General features: G+C 42.9%; 1 protein-coding gene across 1 annotated transcript in view; it reads left to right on the top strand.

Annotated features, from left to right (window-relative positions):
• Nucleotides 1–252: 252 nt before the first annotated feature.
• VIPAS39 (VPS33B interacting protein, apical-basolateral polarity regulator, spe-39 homolog) overlaps nt 253–22,742 on the top strand; it is a 42,477-nt gene continuing 19,987 nt past the window's right edge. Inside the window, exons 1-11 of the mRNA XM_006157085.3 lie at nt 253–550; nt 4,070–4,162; nt 6,975–7,077; nt 10,304–10,450; nt 11,507–11,545; nt 11,887–11,951; nt 12,940–12,996; nt 18,327–18,419; nt 19,156–19,189; nt 19,657–19,759; nt 22,441–22,468. Coding sequence (XP_006157147.1) covers nt 4,070–4,162; nt 6,975–7,077; nt 10,304–10,450; nt 11,507–11,545; nt 11,887–11,951; nt 12,940–12,996; nt 18,327–18,419; nt 19,156–19,189; nt 19,657–19,759; nt 22,441–22,468 — 762 coding nt within the window. The 5' untranslated portion in view covers nt 253–550. The remainder of the gene's footprint in view (nt 551–4,069; nt 4,163–6,974; nt 7,078–10,303; nt 10,451–11,506; nt 11,546–11,886; nt 11,952–12,939; nt 12,997–18,326; nt 18,420–19,155; nt 19,190–19,656; nt 19,760–22,440; nt 22,469–22,742) is intronic.

The following is a 22,742-nucleotide window of genomic DNA, read 5'->3' as shown; positions in this document are numbered from 1 at the left end:
ACCCCCTCCCCGCCTTAACTTCCGGCTCCTCCCCACCTCGCTGCTCCTTCCGTCCCAACTTGCCAGACTATAGGTTCCGCTTGTACTACGGTTCCTGCAAGCTCCTCGGATTAGCCCCAGGGGGCCGAAATCCAACTCCCCACAAGACCTTGCCTCACCGGTAGGAACACAAAGAACACATCTCATTGTTTCCCTGGACCTTAACTCGGTCCCGCTGAGCATCATGGGAGGTGTAGTCTTGTTCGGTGACCTGCTGAATAACCGCGGAAGGTCGCGCAGAAAGTAGAGGAAATGACCTAGCATGCCGCGCTGGGGCTTCTGGGGGTTGTAGTCAACAAGCCCCGTGGTACACCAGGACAATGCCTGACGACAGAGGCAGAGAAAACTACAACTTCCAGCATGCCTCGCTACCCTTTTCTTTAGCGAGCGTTCTTCCTCGCGACTATCCTGTTCCGCCCCATCTGTGTGCCGCACAGCTTGAGTAGAAAAGCTGGTCCAGCGGCGGTGGAGGCTGGCGCTGTCCTGAGAGGGAGGGCTCGGTGTGGAAGAGGTGAGGGTGTCCCAGGCCCCCTGGGCTGAGTATCTGGCTGAGTCTAATCTCCCCGCCTCCCAGTTATTTTCCTCTCTTCTCCGAGGCATTCCTACACCCCTCCTGTCCACCCAGGCCTGACTCTTCTAGTCGGGGCGACCCTTGGAAGCAGGAGTAAGCTCGGGGTTAGGGCTGCGACCGAACCCTGACATTTGGTTCCGAACTCGACAGTTGGTTGTGAACGAGCATTTACTCCACCAGGGAGCCACCGGGCTCCGACGACTGCGGTAGATCCGTGGGCTCCTGGACGTTCGCTCATAAAGTCTTCCTGCCCTGACACTATTCCCTGGTCTCAGTTCACCAGCCTCACCTATCTGGGCCTAGCTCCGCAGATGACAAGTGAAACCGAGTCTCACTTCTCAGTGGCTGGTTTCTGGAGTGTCCTGAGGCGGGGAGCATCTTGGTTGTGGGTTTATCGCTGATTCTTCTGTTTTCCTATGTCATGTTCTGTTCTCTCGGAATTGCCACCCTACTTGTGCGCTGTCAGTAAACAGGTGACAATAGGACAAGTCTCTGAAGTATTTAAAATCGTGTTGAAGAACCTTTCTCAGTCACTTAAAATGGTACCTGATTGCTTTAGAGTCAGCATTTCTTGCCAAGTAAATCTTGTTTCTCATTTGGTGCTAGAAGTACAGATTAGTGTCAATGATCTATTATTAAAGAAAGATTCCAGAAACCACCTGGTGAATTATTGGATCTGTTAAGCATACTGTATACCTGTCTGTAGGTACCTTCACTAGTTACTATAGTGAAGGAAATGATCTGCCTTAGTTTTTCCGAGAGCGAAAAATTGGTAGCTAGAAGGTACATGCAAGACAGTGGAAATGGTCTAAGGGCCAGAACATCTGGATTGTAGTTCTGAGTACTCCTAGGAGCAATTAACAAGGTAGTTTTGATACTTGACCTTTTTGTGTCTTGTCCTCATCAGTGAAATGGAAACGGAGTATGGCAGGCCGGACAAAGTGCTTTATGAACTGGCACGTGTGCCAGACACAAATGTATGCTAATACCTTCATTGTTCTGAACCATCCATAGTTTTGGCCACTCTCAGAATTTTTGTTTTAAATTAATTTTTTTTAATTTTTAGGGTTACTTCAAAATATTTTCTTTCTAGCTTTTTTCTAAAGTACCATAATTTATTAATAATAAAAGTTAATGTGAGCATTAATTTTGCTCAGGCACTAAACACTCCACCTGTATTATAACAATCCTATGAGGTAATGCATTTATTATGCCCATTTTACAGATGAAGAAACCAGCGCAAAGGTATCAGTAAGGTATTCAATACTAAAAGGGACAAACATGCAGTCTTTACTTTCTGCTAGACAGTTCATTAAGTGTTTCCTGAGTTCTCTTTATTCTTCACAGTATCCTTGAGAGGTAGGAAATCATTTTCTTCAAGGAGGCTTGGAAGTAAACTCTTTCACCCAGTTTGCTCATATTTGAACTCAAGTCTTCCTGACTACAATGCTTATGCTAGCTTTTTTTTTTTTAAGAAATATTTTTGCTATAGCACACGTGCAATTGCCAGAGAGACAGAGACAGGGAGAAAGAAAGTGAGAAATATCCCCCAGCGGGAGATGGCCACACCATAAATCCCTTCTCTTCCATTGTCCTCTCAGGATCTTGGGCATGCATGCACACATGCCCAGCATTAGTTTTAAGCAGCCAGATCTGTAATTTGAACTGCAGTCAACTATAAGGGAGTCCAGCCATTTGCCGGTCCCACAGTGCCTATGCTTGTATCACCACGAGGGATGGTGTCATTGTCTGCCATCTTTTTAATTTAGTTTTGACTCCCTAGAATTAAGTACAGAAGAAGAGTTTTTAATCTACATCTGGGTTCATAAGAAATTGATTAGTAATGTTGGCATGGGGTGGGGCCAGCTGGTGGGGTATTTTCACCATGCATTGTCTCCTGAGTTGCAAACAGACTCAGGAAGGTAGGGGGAGAGTATGTTAAGAGCCATCGAAATCCTAGGCGGAGCTATTATGATGAATGTTTCTCAAGCTTTTTCTGGGAAAGGTGCTATTGAAATAGAAGGTAAAGCAGATGAATCCTTTAAAATTAACTTGATGCTATGTAGCTGTCAGAGTTTTATCTTTGGTGCTGTGGAAGTTTTGGTACCTCGTTCTTGGCTTAAACTGTAATTCTTGCTAAACCAGTTGGCATTGATCATTTAGCTTATAATTGTACAAATCTTGTTTTTATTTTCAGGGTGAAATGTAATTTTAGAGTAGTTGTATGAGGGACTTGTAGATTTTTTTACTCACTTTTTTTTTTCCAGTTGCCAGAGGGCATGTGCATTCACTAGGAAAAGGAAGAGAGAAAGCATCCCCCAGTGGGGTGTGGTCGTACTGCAGTCCTTTTTCCTCCCTTTCTTCATCCCATCTGTATTTTGGGAATGCATGCACATGTGTATGCTTAGCATATTTTTCACGTTGTTGGGGCAGGATTCGAACTGCAGTTGGCCTGGTGGAATCTGGCTCCCTGTGAATGGTGCTTAGCCACTGCACTACAGGGCTTGAGTAATTCTTTATATACCTTATTTTCCTAGACATGCTGTCTACCTTCATTTCCTCATTTTTTTGTTGTTCATGATAACATGAGCGTGTGTACACATATGCTCTTAAGAGAGAAGCACCCTCCAGAGGGCTTAGTCCCACCATGATCCCCTTCCAGTCCTCTAGCCCTCCAGGATCCAGGCCACACTCACGCCCAGTGTTTTCAGATGGGGCCAAGGATTGAAGTCACAGTCCACATATGACTTTCATCTCTGCAATCTAGCATGTAGAAGCTGGGCCTCATTGCCCAAATTTTGGCCAATAGTTAATAAAATAATCTGGAGTTAAAGATACAGGCAAGATAATTGTTTCCTTTAATTGCTCTGCCTTCATTCTTTCAAGCATTTAAGAAGTATATGGAAGAGCAGGATATTTGAACGTTTTATTCACTGTGGTATTCCCAGCGCCTAGCACAGGCCTCAGAGATGGTATTTAATAGATGTACATTGACTACAGGAATGCGGTTATTACTTATTTTGTTCATATTTTCATGAGTTCTCTTTATGTGTTCGGCAGAGTTTATGATGGAGTTTCATAGCATTTGCCTGCAATGTAGTATTACCTTTATACATACATATGCTGGATACCCCAGCCCTGTTGTTGGGCGTAGCAGGAGAGCAGCTGTCTTACTCTTTCTTGTGTCCCTTACAACAAATGAGACAATGTCTTGAATAAAGTAGATACCCTAGGAATGAAGAGCTACTTCTGGGCAATTAGAGACTCAGAGGTATGATTTGATCAGCTGGAGACCTAAGGATCTGATTTTATATGGCAGGTTTGATATTTGCTTTAACACATTCTTTTCCACACCCCTGATTTCTGGGAGCAGTTAATAGTGAAGAAACCTAAAGTTTGTGGAGTTGTTTTGTGGGGGACCCAGGGGAAGGACGTGTATATCTCTTCTTCTCACTCCAGATGAATCGGACAAAGGGTGATGAGGAGGAGTATTGGAATAGCTCCAAGTTCAAGGCTTTCACCTTTGATGATGAAGATGATGAGCTCTCACAGGTATGTTTCCACACACAACTGCTACATTGCACCCTCCCCAGTGCTAGTCTAAGGTTTCTTCCCCTTCTACTCTGGGGACTCTGGCTATTGACCACGTCTTCATTCAGCCGAGTAATGCTTTAGGTCAGATCTCATAGAAGACATGCCAATACACGGGCATACATGCCTGAAATCCCAAGAAGAGAATGAAGAAGAAACAGAAGCATGGTCAGCTCCCTGGGGGATGCTTTCTAGCTTTCTAGGTTTCTCCGTCTCTATCCAGTGAGTGCACAGATCCTCTGGGGGGGTGGGGGAAGACGGCCAACACTTTCATCTTCTGCAACTCTACGTTTAACCTACTAGATGTTTGCCAGTGAGTGAAACTGCTTTGTAGCCAACACTGCAGTCCACTGGAAAAAGAGTTAGGAGAAATCAAAATCACTTTTTCTTTCTAATTGTATTCTTGGCAATGATTTGCTGTGTAAACTAAGTGAATTTATTCACCTTTCCAGAAATGAGTCTGTATCCCAGTTGATAAAGCACACACACACTAAAATCTCCCAATTCAGTTCTTCTTTTAGAAATAAATTATATCAGGGGACCAGCAGATGACATAATGGTTATATTGCTGGACTCCCATGTAATCAACTGCGATTTAAGTCCCAGACCTGGTGGCTTGAAACTCATACCAGGTACGTGTGCTTGTATGACCGAAATCCCTAGAGGAGGACAAGGAGAAGGGATTATAGTGTGGCCACTCCTACTTGGGGGATGATTTCTCACTTTCTATCTCTTTGTGTCTCTGGCGAGTGCATGTGCCCTATGGCAAAAATTTCTCAAAAAAAAAAGATTCTAAAACCCAGCCCTCTGCCTTTCTTACTTTTCTTTTTCTTTTATTTTTTTTGAGAGGTTTTTGCTATAGGACACGTGTGCTCACCAGAAAGACAGAGAGAGACAGAGAGACAGAAAGTGAGAAATCACCCCCCACAGGGGGGATGGCCATGCCACAATCCCTTCTCCTCCAGTCTCCTCTCGGGATCTTGGGCATGCACTCACACTCCCGGTGTGAATTTAAGCCACTGGGTCCAGGACTTGAACCGTGGTCGACTACTTGGCAGTCCAGCAACATAGCCATTACACCAACTGCTGGTCCCTGGCTTTCTTACTTTTCCTTCTTAAGACAATTTATTCCTTGTTTCCCCTGCCTCCTCAATCTCAAGTAGTTTATTAATGTCATATATATACATACACACACACACACATACAGATATATATATATATATTTTTTTTTTTTTTGGTTATTTATCAAAGTGCATGTGCACTTGCCAGAGGGGTGGGGATGAGAAATCATTCCTTCATGAGAGTTGATCACACTGTGAATGCTTCTCCATTTCTCCTTCCTCTTAGGATTTTACACATGAGTACACTTGTGCCCAGCATGCTTTTCAAGCCATTGGATCTGGGACTTGAACTAAATGGTTGGCTAAGTGAGATCCAGCCACCGTAACTACTGCCATTGGCTGACATGATATCATTTATTTATTTTAAATATTTATTTATTTAATTTTATTTATTATTATAATTATTTTTCAGTTTGCTGTAGGGCTCATTTGCTCACCAAAAAGAGAGAGAAAACAAGTCGCAGGTACAGGACTCGAACCATGGTTGATCTTGTGGGAGTCCAGCATCCCAAGCACCATGCCACCTGCTGGCCCCATATATATATATTTTTTTAATCTTTTTTTTTTTTTTTTTGAGATTTTTGCTATAGAGCGTGTGCACTTGCCAGAGACACAGAGACAGAGAGACAGAAAGTGAGCAGTCATCCCTCAGTGGGGGTGACCATACTACAATCCCTTCTCCTCATCCTGCTCTAGGGATTTCGGTCATGCACTCACACGCACCTGGCATGAGTTTCAAGCTGCTAGGTTTGGGACTTGAACCACAATTGACTATGTGGGTGTCCAGTGATGTAACCATTATGTCATCTGCTGGTCCCCTGATATAATTTATTTCTAAAAGTAGAACTGAATTGGGAGATTTTTTTGTGTGTGTGTATCTGCTTTATCAATTGGGATACAGACTCATTTCTGGAAAGATGAATAAATTCACTTAGTTTACACAGCAAATCATTGCCAAGAATATGATTAGAAAGAAAAAGTGATTTTAATTCCTCCTAACTCTTTTGCCAGTGGACTGCAGTGTTGGCTACAAAGCAGTTTTGCTTCTTGGCAAACATCTAGTAGGACAAACGTTCAGTTGTAGAAGATGAAAGTGTTGGCCATCTCCCCCAAGGATCTGTGCACTCACTGGATAGAGACAGAGAAAGCTAGAAAGCATCCCCCAGGGAGCTGACCATGCTTCAGTCTCTTCTCCTTCATTCTTCTCTTGGGATTTCAGGCATGTATACCTGTGTGTCGGCATATTTTTTTCAAGTTCCCTGGTCCAGGATTTGAACCTTACAGTCAGCCATGAGGGATCTAGCCATTTTTTTTTTTTTTTGAAGAGGTTTTTTGCTATAGGGCACGTGAGCCTGCCAGAAGGACAGAGAGAGACAGAGAGACAGAATTTCTCTTCTCAAGATCTTGGGCAGGCACACACACGTGCCTGGCGTGAGTTTAAGCCACCGGGTCTGGGGCTCGAACCATGGCCAACTACATGGGTGTCCAGCTACATAGCCATCATGCCAACTGCTGGTCCCAGATCCAGTCATCCTAACCACCATGCCACAGGCTAGCCCAGTGTTGGCCATCTTCAAGGCCCAATTCCTCATCTTTCTTGGATGTCAGAGCAGAGAAGTGGTCTGAGTGCCCTGCCTTTTGTCTCTCTGCAGTTAAAGGAGTCCAAGCGGGCAGTGAATAGCCTTCGAGACTTCGTGGATGATGATGATGACGATGATCTGGAGCGAGTCAGCTGGAGTGGGGAACCTGTTGGGAGTAAGTAGAGAAGGCCTTAGGAGGGGATTGATGTGCAGAGTTCTTGCAATAATGAATACTCCTCCTGCCTATCTGCTCGGTACTAGTCAGGAATGAGATTAGACTGTTTTCAGAGGATCTGAAATCTGAACTGAGTGTTAATCTGGAAATTTAACTTCAAGAGAACATACTTAGGGAAATACAGCAGTAGTTCCAATATGGTAGCCTAGGTCTGCTGCTGTAGAGCTAAGGTTTGGTTGGTTATTTCAGACTCATTTGGGGTGCTTATTAAAATGACAGATTCTAGGTCTTCACCCTAGAGATTCTGATTTAGTAGGTCTTAAAAGAAGGGGGAAGGGGGATCTCAATTTTTTTTTTTTAAAAGAGGTTTTTGCTTTAGAGCGTGTGCGCTTGCCATGGAGAGAGAGATAAGGACAGAGAGGGAAAGCGAGAAATCATCCCCCATGGGGGATGGCCACAAAGCATTCCTGTTTCCTCCATTCTCCTCCTGGGATCTTGGGTACACATGCAAAACACTGTAGGCAATTTTAATATGTAATCATATTTGGGACCTACTGATTTGAATACTCTTAACTGATTGACAGACTGACTTCCTTACCCACCAAGTCTCACTACTTAGCTGTTAGATAAAACTCCTTAACACCTTTGCAGAGTCCATTTGATTTTTTCTTAATTTTTCAGAGGATAGGTGCTCTTCCAAGAGAGAGAAAGCAAGAGCAAGCGAGCGAGAGAGAGAGAAAGCATGAGAAAGCACTCCCAAAGGAAATGGCCATGTCATAATCCTTTCTCTTCCATTCTTCTTTTGGGATTTTGGGCAGACATGGACATGCGCCTAGTGTTTTTCACATCACTGGGTCTGGGACTTGAACTGCAGTTGGCCATGTGGAATCCAGCCACTTTATCTACCATACCACTGGCTGGCCCAGAGTTCATTTATTTTATGTCAAGGTTTTTTGTTGTTTTGCTATAAGGCATGTGCACTCACCAGAAAGAGAGAGAGAGAGTGAGAGAAAGTAGAAAGTCCCCCACCCCCCAGGAAGGATAATCTTGCCACAGTCCCTTCTCCTCTATTCTCCCCTTGGGGTTTTGGGCATGTGCACACATGTGTTGACATGATTTTGAAGCTATCAGTTCCAAGACTTGAACCACATGGTTGGCCACGTGTGACCTAGTTGTCTTAACTACCACACCATCAGCTGGCCCTAGTTCATTTCATTTTTAAGAAATACTTTTAGTTAAAAGGTTTGTTTGTTTGTTTGTGTTTTGGAGAGGTTTATGCTATAGGGCGCGTGTGTTTGCCAGAAAGACAGAGAGAGACAGAGAGACAGAAAGCGAGAAATCACCCCTCCAGGGGAGATGGCCACGCTGCAATCCCTTCTCCTCCGTTCTCCTTCCGGGATCTTGGGCACGCACGCACACGCGCCCAGCATGAGTTTAAGCCACCGGGTCCAGGTCTTGAGCCGCAGTCGACTACATGGGAGTTCAGCGACATAGCCATTATGCCAACTGCTGGTCCTATACCTTGTTCTTTTTATGTGATAATATATCAATAGCTTGGAGGTCTTTCCTTATCAGTATGTAAGGAGCTTTCTCATTCTCGCTCTTTAGCAGCATAGTACTATGTTGTATGAATTTACTGTAATTAATTTATCCATTCAATATTGAACTATAGATGTTTTCCTGTCTTTTGTTTTCTTTTTTTTTTTTTTGGAGAGATTTTCACTGTAGGGCGCGTGCGCTCGCCAGACAGACAGAGAGAGACATAGAGACAGAAAGTGAGAAATCACCCCCCAGGGGGGATGGTCACGCCACAATCCCTTCTCCTCCATTCTCCTCTCGGGATCTTGGGCACGCACGCACACGCGCCCGGCGTGAGTTTTTTAAGCCACCGGGTCCGGGACACGAACCGCGGTTGACTACGTGGGAGTCCAGCGACATAGCCATTACGCTAACTGCTGGTTCCCCTGTCTTTTGTTTTCTGTATGCTATCAATAATCTTATGTTATGGCTATATATGAGCAGAAGAAGAGTCAGTCCTTGGAGTGTGACAACTTAACATAGGATATTTGCATCTGTACTGGATTGATACTGCCAATTTGCCCCACACAGAGATTGTACCAATTTGTACTCCACCAGCGATGTAGAAGGGTTCCCGTTTCCTCACAGCCTTGCTGGCACTGAGTACCATCAAGCTTTTGGATCTTGGTCCACCTTACAGGGGACCAGTAGTATCTCATTGTTCTTTTAAGTTGTAATGATTTTTAAAAATGATTTTTAAAAAATGTTATTGGGTCCAGCAGGTGGTGTGGTGGTTCAAGTGTTGGACTCCTACATTGGTTCGAGTCCTGCTTGCAGTGGCTTTAAAATCATGCTGGGAACATGTGCGTATATGCCCAAAATCTGAAAACAAGAATGGAGAAAAAGGGACTGCAGTGTGACCATCCTCCCTGGTTCTCTGTCTCTGTCTCTCTCCAGCAAGTGTATGCACCTTATGACAACAAACCTAAAAATATATATTATTTATTTAATGGGAGGGAGACACATACACACACACACGCACAGGTACCCTTTGGCCCTTTGGGTTTCCTCATGTGGTGATCTCCTTCAGCCAGTCAGAATCTTGGTCGCGTGTGCCCTCAGCATGTTTCATGTTGACCTGGGATCCAAATCTGTGGAGCCAGGTGGCTCCCAGCACTGCAGCCTAGCACTGCAACTCGAATCCCAGCCCTAAAGGCTTGAAAAACATACTGGGTATGTGTGTGCATGCCCCACATCCCACAGGATGGCGAAGTGGAAGAGAAAGGCCCGTACTCTGTTGAGGGGATTCGTTCTCCCTCTCCTTTTCTCTCTGGTGAAAACACATGCCCTCTAGCCAAAACAAAACAAAACATAAACTTGAATATCTTTGTGTGTTTATAAACCATTTGAATTTCCTTTTTTTGTGATCCATCTGTTGGCTTGTCGGAAAGGTCATGACACAGTTTTGCCTAGAAAAATAAAAACAAAATACATCATGACTTTTCTGATCACCCAATGTTTATGTCCTTTGTCCATTTGTTTTGTTGTTGATTTGTCTATTTGATTCTGTCTTCCCTCTCTGCCCTATCGTGGCCAAGGGACCAGAGTCTCTGGTGAAGGCTTTTAGGGTTTCTTGGATATTGGATGGCAGGGATTTATTGGTTTTTTTTGGATGAGAATTACTGATTTAGTTCTTACTCTCTCACAGGTATCTCATGGTCCATCAAAGAGACTGCTGGTAGTAGTGGGTCAAACCATGAGGGGCGTGAACAGCTGAAGAGCCGAAACAGCTTCTCCTCCTACGCACAACTACCCAAACCTGCTTCTACCTACTCCCTCAGCAGCTTTTTTAGAGGTAAAGAGTGATGGTTAAAGGGACAGGGGGAAGCCCTCGTTTCCTTTTTTCAGAAAAATGCTCAAGCTATCATTTTCATTTATTCTCTAAGGAAAAGATTGTTGAGGGATAAGGAATTATTCCTAGGGCTGACAGCTGGGTATTAGGAGAGGGAGAAGTGAGAGAAATTCAGAGGGTTTGGACTGGATTTCTAGAGCATGATAAAATTGACATTAACTCCCTGGTAGGTACTGAAGGAGATAGCCTAGATCAGAATTTCTCCCTACTTGTGCATTGCTGGTGGGAGTGTGAAATGTGCTGCTGCAGTGGAAGGTAGTATGGCAATTCCTAAAGAAGATTAAACATGGAATGACCCTATGATCCAGCAATCTTACTTCTAAGTTCATGTCAAAAATAATGCATAGCAGGGACTTGAACAGTTATCTGTACACTATATTCATAGCGGCATTAGTCATAATAGCCGAAAGATGGAAATGACCCAGGTATCCATTAGAGGAAGAATGGAAAAATCACCTGTGCCATATACATGCAGCGGAATATTCGTCAGCCTTAAAACAGAAGGAAATTCCAACACATGCTACCGTGTGGATGAAGCTTGATGCTATGCTAAGTAAAATAAGATAGAAAAAGGATAAATATTTTATGATTTCCTTGACATGAGATACCTAGAAATAATCATATTTATAGAGATAGAAACTAGAATGGTGGCTACCAAAGGCCAGGGGGAAAGGGGAAATGGAGAGTTATTGATTAATGTCTATAGTCGTAGTTCAGGATGATGAAAAAGTTCTGGAGATGACTAATAGTGATGATTGTACAACAGTGTGAGTGCATTCAATTCCATTGAATTATGCACTTAAAAACTGGTAAAAATAGTAAAATTATGTTATATACTTTACCACAGATTTAGAAAATGTTTTTCCTGTCCTTTTTTTTTAATGGCACCTCAGATTTCTGAAGTTGAATAAAAGCCTTAAGGACAGCCCGTCCTTAAGCTAGTCTAGATGGCTCTGACTTGAACTTGACCTCTTAACCTCTTGTGTTTTTCACTTTTAGGTAGAAACAGACCTGGAAGTTTCCAGTCCCTTTCTGATGGTAGGCATTTGACTCTCTTGTCTTATTGCCGTAGGAGATGCTACTGATCTGAAATACAGTCTGGGAGGTCATGGGAATTAGATGACTCGATGAACTTTCTGAGTGTACTATCGATAGTAGAGAAATGATGGTCGAGTAAGGAGGCTAAAATCACTGGTAAAAAACACACATGGCTACTGGGCATAGTGCGATTTCTAGGAAAACTGTCTAGGGGAAAACTGAGATCTACTTTTGAACTATAAAGCTAAAAAAAAAATGTGTGAAAGGAAGCAGTAGAGAAAAGGGTTGACAAAAGCAGGACTCATGGTGTTTTTCTGAGTAAGCTGCCTCTTCTTTTTTAGCTCTGTCGGATACACCTGCCAAAAGCTATGCTCCAGAGCTTGGGAGACCCAAGGGGGAGTATAGGGTGAGTTATATCTTATACCCATGTGATGCTTTAGACAGTATAAAGTACCTTGATATATGTTATCTTGCTTGATTTTTCCAACTCTTTGAGCAAGTGTTATTTTATTCTCTTTACATACATACATACATGCATACTAGATTTTCAAACACTAGGATTTGCCCCGAGTTTCACAGCTAAGATAGGGTGGAATTTGGACTCAAAAATCTGTTTTCTGACTCAGTCTTAGCATACGTTTCCTTACCCATTATGCTGCTTTTGGAAAATTGTACTGTGTAACGCAGTGATTATTGCCATCATCTGGAAGGTTGGTAGAGCTCATATTTCCATGAAGCCTATGAAAAAACAAATTGATTGATAAGGAAGAAACCATCTGTGTTCTTTCTCCCCCCCATTTTTTTTTTAAAGTGCTTACTCACTTATTTCTTCCATGAGAGAGAGAGAGATAGACAGATGTAGGTACTCCCAAAGAATCTTCAAGCTGTGATCCATCTCCAGTCTTAGCTGGTCTGGATCATGGGCACATGCGTGTCCACCCAGTACGTGTAGGAAGGTCCGGGTATGCAAATCCAGGACTCTCCCATGTAAGTCTAGTTGTGTTACCATTGTGTCATTGCCTGGCCCTAAGAAACCATATTCTAAGGTCAGAAAAAGAACATGTCTCAAGTATCTCTCTCTTTTCTTCTGTTGACCAAAGGCATTGATTATTAGGATCCCTGCTATGACTTTGATTGCATCTAGACATTAAAACCTGTATCTGCATAATCAGTAGGCATGGTAGTATTAGTTTTGTCAAATGGTTCATCCCTGTTTGATCCATCACGTCTTACCCATATTGATCCTGCTCTAGTTCCTTCAGAAACTCAAAGTAAAACCATCCAGGTCTTCCTTTTTTCTCATTCATTCCCTCTCACAAAATATTGCCCCCTTAGGGACTGGTGAAGAGTTAGTCCCTTCACGTCCCGGGTTTCATGTGTTGCTGATATTTCAGGATTACAGCAATGACTGGAGCCCCAGTGATACCGTGCGACGCCTCCGGAAGGGCAAGGTATGACCACTGGGGAGAGATTCTCATGAGATTCTTTGGGTAACTGGGCAGCTTGTTTCAACAGGGAGGATGAGTGCTCCAGATCCAGTGGGCTAGAGAACCAGAGAAAGGGGCTTTTGGTGTGACCAAACCTGTGGCATGGCTTCTCTCTCTCTCTCATGTTTTCTCATACTCAAATGCATGCACACGCACACAAACTTTATCCTGAATTATAAAAATTAAAAAAAAAAAGCTGAGGGCCAGCAGATGGCATTATGGTTACATTGCTGGACTTCTGCATAGTCGACTGCGGTTCGAGTCTCAGACCCAGCAGCTTAAAACTCATACTGGGCACGTGTGTGTGCATGTCCAAAATCCCAAGGGAAGGATGGAGGAGAGGGGATTGTGGTGTGGCCATCTCTCCTTAGGAGTGATTTCTCGCTTTCTGTCTATCTCTTTGTCTCTTCAGTGAGCGCACATGCCCTATAGCAAAAATCTCCCTTAAGAAAACAAAAAAGACAGCTGATTGCATGGTAGTTAAGGTGGCTGACTGAATCCCACATGGCCAAATAAGTATGAATCCTAGTCAGTAAGTTAGAATGCTAGTCCCAGCAGCTTGAGAAATACGCTGGGTGTGTGTGACCAGAATCCTGAAGAAGAAATTGAGGAGAAGCAATTGTGGCATGGCCATCTTCGCTACGTGGGATGTTTTCTCACTTTTTTTCTCTTTCTCTCTCTTCTGTGAGCTCATGTGCCCTCTCGCCAAAAAGAAAAAAAAAAAAGAAAAAACCTTTCTCTTATGTTTAGATCTATAATCCATTGTGAGTTGATATTTGTATATGGTTGCAAGGTAACGGTTAAACTTTTTGTATTTAAAAAAATTATTTAACTTTATTTATTATTATTATTATTTTCCAGTTTGATCAGAGAGAGGGAGAGAGAGAAAGTGAGAAAGCAAGCTACCAGGTCCAGGACTTGAACTGCAGTCAGCCATGTGGGAGTCCAGTCCCTTTAACCACCACGCCACCTGCCAGCCCCTGTTATTTTCCCTCGTGTATCAAATGTATGCCCTGAGCATCAAGGAAGAGTCAAAGGGCAGCTTCTTTGAGGATGAACAGTAGCCAGGTTAATTTCTCTCTTAATGTATAGAAAACAGAATGTGCAGTGTATATCCTGGAGGGAAATTTCACATGGTGAAAAACTCACTATGATATAGAAGAATTAACAAGTAAAAAGAGAACAATCTAAGGCAGAAAAAGTCAGAATTTTTGCAAAAATGCAAAACAGACCAATTGGAAGCCAGTGTCCTCAACTCAAAAACAGTGGGTTGTTCCTAAGGATCAGTTTACTGTAGTTTTGAGTGAAAGTTTCTGGTTTCTTTAATGTGTCACTTACTTTATACAAAACACAAAGTTAAGATATGATTACCATGTATCTTTGACTTGATAATTCTTTTTCTTTTTAAGAGAGATTTTCCCTATAGGGTGCATGCATTCACCAGAGAGACCGAAAGCGAGAAATCACCCCCCCAGGGGGGATGGCCACGCTGCAATCATCCCTTCTCCTTTCTCCTCTCGGGATCTTGGGCACGCATGCACACATGCCCAGCGTTTTAAGCCACCGGGTTCAGGATGCGAACCATGGGAGTCCAGCGACATAGCTATTATGCTAACTGCTGGTCCCAGGAAGCTTATTCTTTATCCATGGAATTAGTTTGTTGCCTTGTCCATATATGCATATATCTATTACTGGACTTTTTGTTTTAGATCATTGATTTATTTGTCTTATTTTTCTTACATCAGATTCCACAGTCTTGATTATTGTAGCTTTATAGTATAACTTGAAATCAGATAATTTCAACTTTGTTGAGATTTTCAACCTTCAACTGTGTTCTTTTCCAAAATTGTTTTAGTTATTCTTGATCCTTTATATTTCCATATAGATTTTAGCATCAGCTTGTCAGTGTTTACACCAGAGCTGTTGATTTTCATTGGGATTTTATTAAATATGTTGATCAATTTTGGTAAAATTGACATCATAATAATTAATGGATCAAAATGGGTCATAGACATGTTATAATAAGTGCTAAAACTTTGAAATTCCCAGAAGGAAATGTAGGTGAAAATATTTGTGAGCTTGAATTAAGCAAAGATTTATTACCTATGATACAAAAAGCATGAGCTATAAGAGAAAAATTGATAACTTTATCAAAATTTAAAATGTCTGTTCTTTGAAAGCACTGTTAAAAATTAGAAAACACTTGGCCCAATGGTGAAGGCAGCTAGGTCCCACGAGGCCAACTGCACAGAAACGCACTAGGTACATGTGTGTGTGTGTGTGTGGTCAAAGTCACTAGTGGAGGGGGAAATGGAGAAAGGATTAACAGGTGACTATCCCCCATAGGGGGAGCTTTCTCACTTCTCTTTCTCTCTCTCTCTCTCTCTGTCTCTGTAGTGAGTTTATGCACTCTCTAGCAAAATTTAAAAAAAGAAAAAGGAAAAGCAAGACCACTGAAGTTGTGAAAAATACTTGAAAGTTGTGTACTTTAGAAAGGACTTTTATCCAGAATATATATCACTGATAACAATAGTCCAATAAGAAACTGATACAAGATTTGACCAGATACCTCACCAAAGATACATAAATGACTGATACGAGTACTTGGAAAGATTTTCAACATTATAGTTATGAACAAAATGTGAATTTAGCCATGAAACACCACTATATAGCAACTAGAATGAATAGAAAGACTGATCAAAAGGGTAGGTGACACAGCAATTTCTTTTCTTTTTTCTTTTTCTTTTTTTTTTTTTTTTTGAGAGGTTTTTGCTGTAGGGCGCTTGTGCTTGCCAGAAAGACAGAGAGAGACAGAGAGACAGAAAGCGAGAAATCACCCTCCATGGGGGATGGCCACGCCGCAATCCCTTCTCCTCCATTCTCCTCTCAGGATCTCGGACATGTATACATACGCGCCTGGTGTGACTTTAAGCCACCGGGTCCAGGACTCGGACTGCAGTCAACTACGTGGGAGTCCAGTGACATAGCCATTATGCCAACTGCTGGTCCCGAAATTTTTTTTTATTTTGAGAGGTTTTGCAATAGGGTGTGTGCACTCACCAGAAAGACAGAGACAGAAAGTGAGAAATCACCCCCCCGGGGGGATGGCCACACCGCAGTCCCTTCTCCTCCATTTTCCTCTCGGGATCTTGGGCACGCACGCACACATGCCTGGCATGAGTTTAAGCTACTGGGTCCAGGACTTGAACCATGTTCGACTACATGGGAGTCCAGCGATATAGTCATTATGCCAACTGCTGGTCCCTAATATAAGAAATTTAAACATATAGTCCTATAAAGATTGGTACACAAATGTTCATAGTAACTTCATTCATAAAAGCACGCAAAGTGGAAACCACCCTACTAGCCATCAGCAAGTATAATAAATGGGTAAGCTGGTATGTTCATACAGTGGAAAATGACTGGAAAATAAATGAAGGCAAACAACTAATATACCTGGTTTATCTCAGAAACATGATTTCGAGTGAAAGAAGCCAGATAAAGCAAAGTATATATTATATACTTTTATTCACTTATTTTTCTTCCTTTTTCTTTCTTTTTGTAAGAGAGACAGGTACCATTGACAGGGTCTTGCCACACCGAGAGTCTCCCTCTTTGAGCCCTCTGGCTTATCAGGATCCTGGGTATATACCTGTTTCAGGCACGTTTCAGGTTGACTCGAGATCCAAACCTGTAGTTGATCACATGGCCTTCCCCGCTGCTGAGTAGTAAGCTACTCGTGGCCTTTGCCTTGTCTGCTGGCCTTTTGTTCCAGTTTTTGTTTTTTCAGTTTATCTCTTCCTTGAGTGTTAGAGACAGAGACAGGATTCCCACCAGGATCACGCTATGGACACCGAGGTTCACCGCCAGCACATTCGTGCCCGTCACACTCAGAGGTCTCCAGTGTAAACTGGGCACTTTCCCATGTACCTCAGCCTCACAGAGTCATGTTTTACCGCTTTGCCATTATCCTGCCCTATGATTTTAGTTTTGAGAGTCTAGAAAAGACAAAACCATGGTAACTAAAAAGAGAGGAGCAGTTGGCAGTGGATGGGGATTGGAGGAAGACATTAATGTCAAAGTGTCAAATATCTTAATTGTGTTAGTGGTTACATGAATGTGTGCACTTGTCAAAACTCACAGAACCAAACAAGTTGGATGGATTTTTTTTTTAAGTTTTTTGCTATAGGTCACATGCACTTACCAGAGAAAGGCAAAAGCAGGGGGTGGGGAGAGTGAAAAATCAGCCCCCAGGGGTTATGGCCAAACTACATTTCCTTCTCCATTTTCCTCTTGGGATTCTGAACACACATGCACACACACATGCCCAGTGTGATTTCCAAACTGCCAGGTCCAAGACTTAAGCCAGAAACCGATATGAGATCCAGCTAGCTTAACCTCCATACCACCTGCTGGCCCCAAATTGAGTGAATTTTGTATTTATTTATTTATTAAAAATTTGTTTTATTTAACTTTATTTATTTACTTATTTTAATTTGACCAGAGAGGGGACAAAATGAGAGGCAGAGAGAGAAACAATGAGAAAGCAAGCTGCCAGGTCCAGGACTTGAACTGCAGTCGACCATGTGGGAGTCCACTACCCTTAACCATCACGCCACCTGCTGGCCCCAAATTATACTTTATTAATAAAAGAACAAGCAATCGCTCTTTTTTCAAAATAATTATTTTATTTAACTTTATTTATTTTTTAATTTGACCAGAGAGGGGACAAAATGAGAGGCAGAGAGAGAAACAATGAGAAAGCAAGCTGCCAGGTCCAGGACTTGAACTGCAGTCGACCATGTGGGAGTCCACTACCCTTAACCATCACGCCACCTGCTGGCCCCCATGATCTCTCTTGACTTTGTCAACACCTCAGGACATTAGCTTCAGATAGGTAATCAGACTGAATTAGGGAGGGTGTGGTGGGAACCTGCTGTTTCATGAGAGTGCTAGGTACCGTTGTGAAAGGTAAAGAGGCTCACTTGGGGATGTTCCCTTTCATTGTCTGTCCGTCAGTATTCAGAGACAAAGGCACATAGAAGACTATCTTTTTCCTTATGTATTCTTTTCTTTTTTTTTTTTAAAATAGAGCCTTGGGTTTTGTTTTGTTTTGTTTTTTAAGAGTTATTTTATTTACCTGTTATTATTCAATTTGACCAGAGAGAGACAGAGAGAGAGTGAGAAGGCAAGCCGCCAGGTCTGGGACTCAAACCACAGTTGGCCATGTGGGAGTCTAACACCTTAAACACTATGCCACCTGCCAGCCCCTAATTCTTTTATTATTCTTTCAGGTCTGCTCACTAGAAAGATTCCGCTCCTTACAGGACAAGCTTCAACTCCTAGAAGAGGCAGTTAGCATGCATGATGGAAATGTCATTACCATGGTGAGTTGTAGAGAGTGTTTTATTTTTCTTGTTTATTGATTTTATTTGTTTCTGAAAGTTCAGTCAAAATAGATTTAGCATTTTGGGCTAAATGTCAAGTAATCATTTTGGATATTAGATTCTCAGTAATCCCTGCTCCAAGGCTCAGCTGATAGGACATGCATTGTGTGTGGAACTTTTGATCATAACCAAGGAACCAAAGTTGGCTACTGTGTTATGAAAAATAATAGGAGGGGGGGCAGCTCCATAATGTAGTGGTTAAGCACTCTGCATGGGGAACCAGATCCCACATCGTTGGTCATAATTTGAATCCAGGCCCCAGTGGCTGGAAAATGTGCTGGATGGGTGTGCATGTATGTCCAGAATCCTGACAGGATGGAGAATTTGGAGGGAGGAGAATTGCAGCATGACCACAGTTGGCGGGTGCTTCTCTCTTCCTCTGGTAAGCCTAAGTACCCTCTAACAATTAAAAATATCTGAGGGAAGAGAAATATGAGAGAGTCTCTTTCAGAAGGCAGTGTCTCAGGGTCTTAGCCCATAGAGGCACGTGGACTTCCAAGATAGTTCAGTTCAAGATGTTCATCACTTCTCCCTCCATCACACCGTGGAGAGATCTGTTGTCTACCTGTGAAAATTCCTAATGAGTTGCTGGCCTCATCCCTAGATATCAGGTGCTCAGGTGAGGGCTTCTTGTTTGAAAGAAAGGTTGTACATTCTGTGTTTTCTTTTCCTGTAGGTTTTGATCTTCCTGAAGAGGACACTGAGCAAAGGTGAACACAGTTTGAGAGACATCTGTAGTCAGCAAACTGCGCCATGTTTGAGGGGAGAATGTTGTGTAGCTTTCATAGCAGAACTCATCAGTGTCAAGTATATTTCAGATAGCCATGGTGGCCCGAGACTTCAGAGCACACATCACATCTCAGAGGACATCCTTTAGAATGATGACTCCATTAAATACAAAGCCCTCCTATTTATTACACGGATAAATTACTTTGTTGGTTTGAGAAGTCAGAGTCTATACTAAGTTCCTGCCCTTTGGGTTGATGGGAAGCTGACCCAGTGGCTGTGAGCCGCCCCCATCTGTGTTAATGGCGGATTGAGACATGGGGCTAAACCCTTCTTAGCTTCTGCTAGGCTTTGAGGAGATAATGTCTGGGATGTGTGAGTGAGGAGACCAATTTCACGCTTGAGTAATCGGCTTAAATCTTTCTCCACCCAATTCCTTCCTGTCCGCCAGAGATCCTCTTCCGAGAGCTGGAGGTGCGACAGGTTGCCCTGAGACATCTCATCCACTTCCTTAAGGAAATAGGGGACCAAAAGCTGCTTTTAGACCTCTTCAGGTAGGAACTGGTTGGTCTATTAAGTTTACCCAAGTTTACTCTTTCAAAGTACTCTGGAGATACCTTTTCTGAAAGACTGGTGTGGTGCACACCTGTCTTGGGAGGCTGGGAAGGAGAATTGCAACATAGCGAGACCCTGTCTTTTTATTTTTTTAAAGTCCTCTAGGGATACAAAAAAGAGAAGATACTGTTCTTTTTTTTTTGGAAACACTTAGAAGACAAGATACTGAAACATGATAGGATAACAGACAATATGTCACAGCCTGTGGTCATGTGACAGTATAGCCGGGTAGTTAGGAACCGTGCTCTGGAGTCAAACACACAGACTGATTTCTGGCTCTGCCACTTAGTTTACTGAGCCAGGTACCTAGCATCTGTAAAGTGGGGCTGATGATACCTAACCCGTAGGTCATTATGAAGGTGAAGATGTTAATGTGTGAGTTAGCACTCGGTATAATGCCTGGTCTGTAGTGCTCATCAGTATTTATTCAGCATTTTCTTATAAAAGACCTAGGATGAAGGTATTTTTATTGTTTGGTCCCACGAAATGCCAGTGGGAAGTACTGTGGAAGAAGAGAAGAAGAAAATACAATTTTTAGTCAGGATAGCTAAGGAAAGTCCCACGGAAGTGGTTCGGATTTGAATTGGGCCTGAGATTAGGTAGAATGCTGACAGGTGATAAGTAGACATCTCTGCTGGGAGGAAAAGGGGTGGGGGTGGTCTTCTATCCTGTTTTTCTTCTCTTTCAATTGCCAGAAGGCACTTGAGAGCGAGCGAGAACCCTGTAATAGAACATGGTCACACCATATGCCGTTCATTTCTCCACGCTTTTGGGACTTCAGACACATGTACATCTGGCACATATACATTAAGCCACTGGAGACAGGATTCAAACCACAGTCAAGTGGGGTCTGACCACTACAGGGCCAGCCCTAGATTTTTTGTTTTTAAAATTATGTATTTAATTTTATTGATTATTATGATTTTTAAATTTGCTGTAGGACATGTGCACTTGCCAGAGAGAGATGGGGGGTCGAGGTGTGATGAGAAAGCAAATTGCAGATTGAGGACTTAAATCGCTGTCGGCCATGTGGGAGTCCAGCACCTTAACCACTACGCCACCTGCTGGCCCCTGTGTTTTTCTTTCTTAGCTCATTCCAGTCAGTGAGGACTACTTCTCATCTTTGGATTTAAGTATATGTCTATGATACCCTTTATTCAGTGTCGAGGAAGGGATGTGAACCTCTCTTGAGGCTATCATGTGATCCTGGGTAACTCCAGTTACCCAGTGACTCCAGCCCAGTGACGAACCGCTCCAACGCCTAAGGTAGGGAAGACAGGTGCTATACAGGTTCTATAGTCAGGGTCAAGGGGGGCTGAGGCAGGAAGATCATGAATTTGAAACCAACCTGGGCAACATATGGAGAACCTGTGTCTTTTTTTTTTTTTGGTGGTGGTGGGGGAGATGTTTTTGCTATAGGAACGTGCACTCGCCAGAAGGACAGAGAGAGACAGAGATGTACATATACTTAACACCTCCTAGTAGCTTGAAAATCATGCCAGCAGGACCAGCAGATGTAATGGCTATGCCGTTGGACTCCCTCGTAGTCTACCACGGTTTGAGTCCTGGACCCGGTGGCTTAAACTCTTGCTAGATGCATGTATGTGCCCAAGATCCCAAGAGGAGAATGGAGGAGAAGGGACTATGGCATGGCCATCCCTTTTTGTGTCTCTGGTGAGCGTACATGCCCTATAGCAAAAATCTCTTTTAAATAAAAAACAAACAAACAAATAAAACCTGTTACAGTTGGTTAGCCATGATTTTGTAAAAGAATACATGCATGGAGGGAGACTGTTTCCTTCTCTCTCCTAAGCCTTTCTTCTCAATCCACAGGGCTTTATCAAGCATTACTTCCCTGCCAAAGCAATGATGTTAGTTATGGTGGTCTGTCCAGAGTAAGGGGGAGTCAGAAGACCAAAGTCCTGTGTTCCACAGCCTTACCTAAGCCTCTGGGAGAGACAAAACACATTGCACTCCGTATATGAGAGCAATAAAGAACCCTATGGAAAATCTGTTTCCAAGATGGTGTTGCCAGAGAAGAATGTTTTAATCTTTCCCCAAAATACTGTTACTACAGGCTAGAGAGTAGGTTCTGTGGAGGCTCTGAGTCTTTCCATCAGATCTGCTAACAATACAAAGGTTTTAGTGCCCTCCAATGCCTTCTTGTCCTTTCTAGAAAGAACGAGGAGGGCTGGCTCCATGGCCTGCTGGGTCAGGCAGTGGGATCTCACATGGCCAACCGCATGATTCAAGTCCTAGACCTAGTGGTTTGAGAAACATGCCGGGTGAGTGTGTATGCGTGCCCAGAATCTCGAAAGGGAGAGCAGGGGTTGGAGTGTGGCCCATACCTGCAAGGGGTGCTTTCTCTTCTCCCTCTCTGTCTCTAGCAAGTGTACGTTCCCTAGCCAAAAAAGGAAAGACGGGGGAACAGTAATACCTGAGTCACCTTGTGTTTTCAAGTGATTGTTGGTGGTAGAAAGTTTAAGAAGAGAAGAGTTGGTCTTGTACAGGGGAAGTGAGTTTAAATTGTGTTTCTGCTAAAGCAATCATTATATTTTGGGTGAGGTTATACTGCCACACAATAATTAAAAATGTCCTCCTCCCTTCTGCTTCTTCCCAGGTTCCTAGATAGAACAGAAGAGCTTGCGGTAAGTGCGTCCTTTGTTTTATTTGGGGACCTGTTTAGCAGAACTCTAAGCCAAAGCCCAGTCTCCAAGATCCTAGACCGATTGAACTATTTCCTTTCATTTAGTATTAATTATAACCAGGAGAGTCAGGGATCTGGGAAACCTGAAAACTTAAACGACATATTGTTCGGTTTCTTTTTATATACTCTTTTGGTTGGACTTACGAATGATTTCTTTTTACATAAAAGAGTGAATATTGGCCTAATGGATCTGTAACTTGTTTTTTAGTCTCACT

Source organism: Tupaia chinensis, unplaced genomic scaffold, assembly GCF_000334495.1.
Source record: "Tupaia chinensis unplaced genomic scaffold, TupChi_1.0 Scaffold000528_1, whole genome shotgun sequence".
In the NCBI taxonomy this organism is placed as follows: domain Eukaryota; kingdom Metazoa; phylum Chordata; class Mammalia; order Scandentia; family Tupaiidae; genus Tupaia; species Tupaia belangeri.
This window is presented reverse-complemented; position numbering and strand designations above follow the sequence as displayed.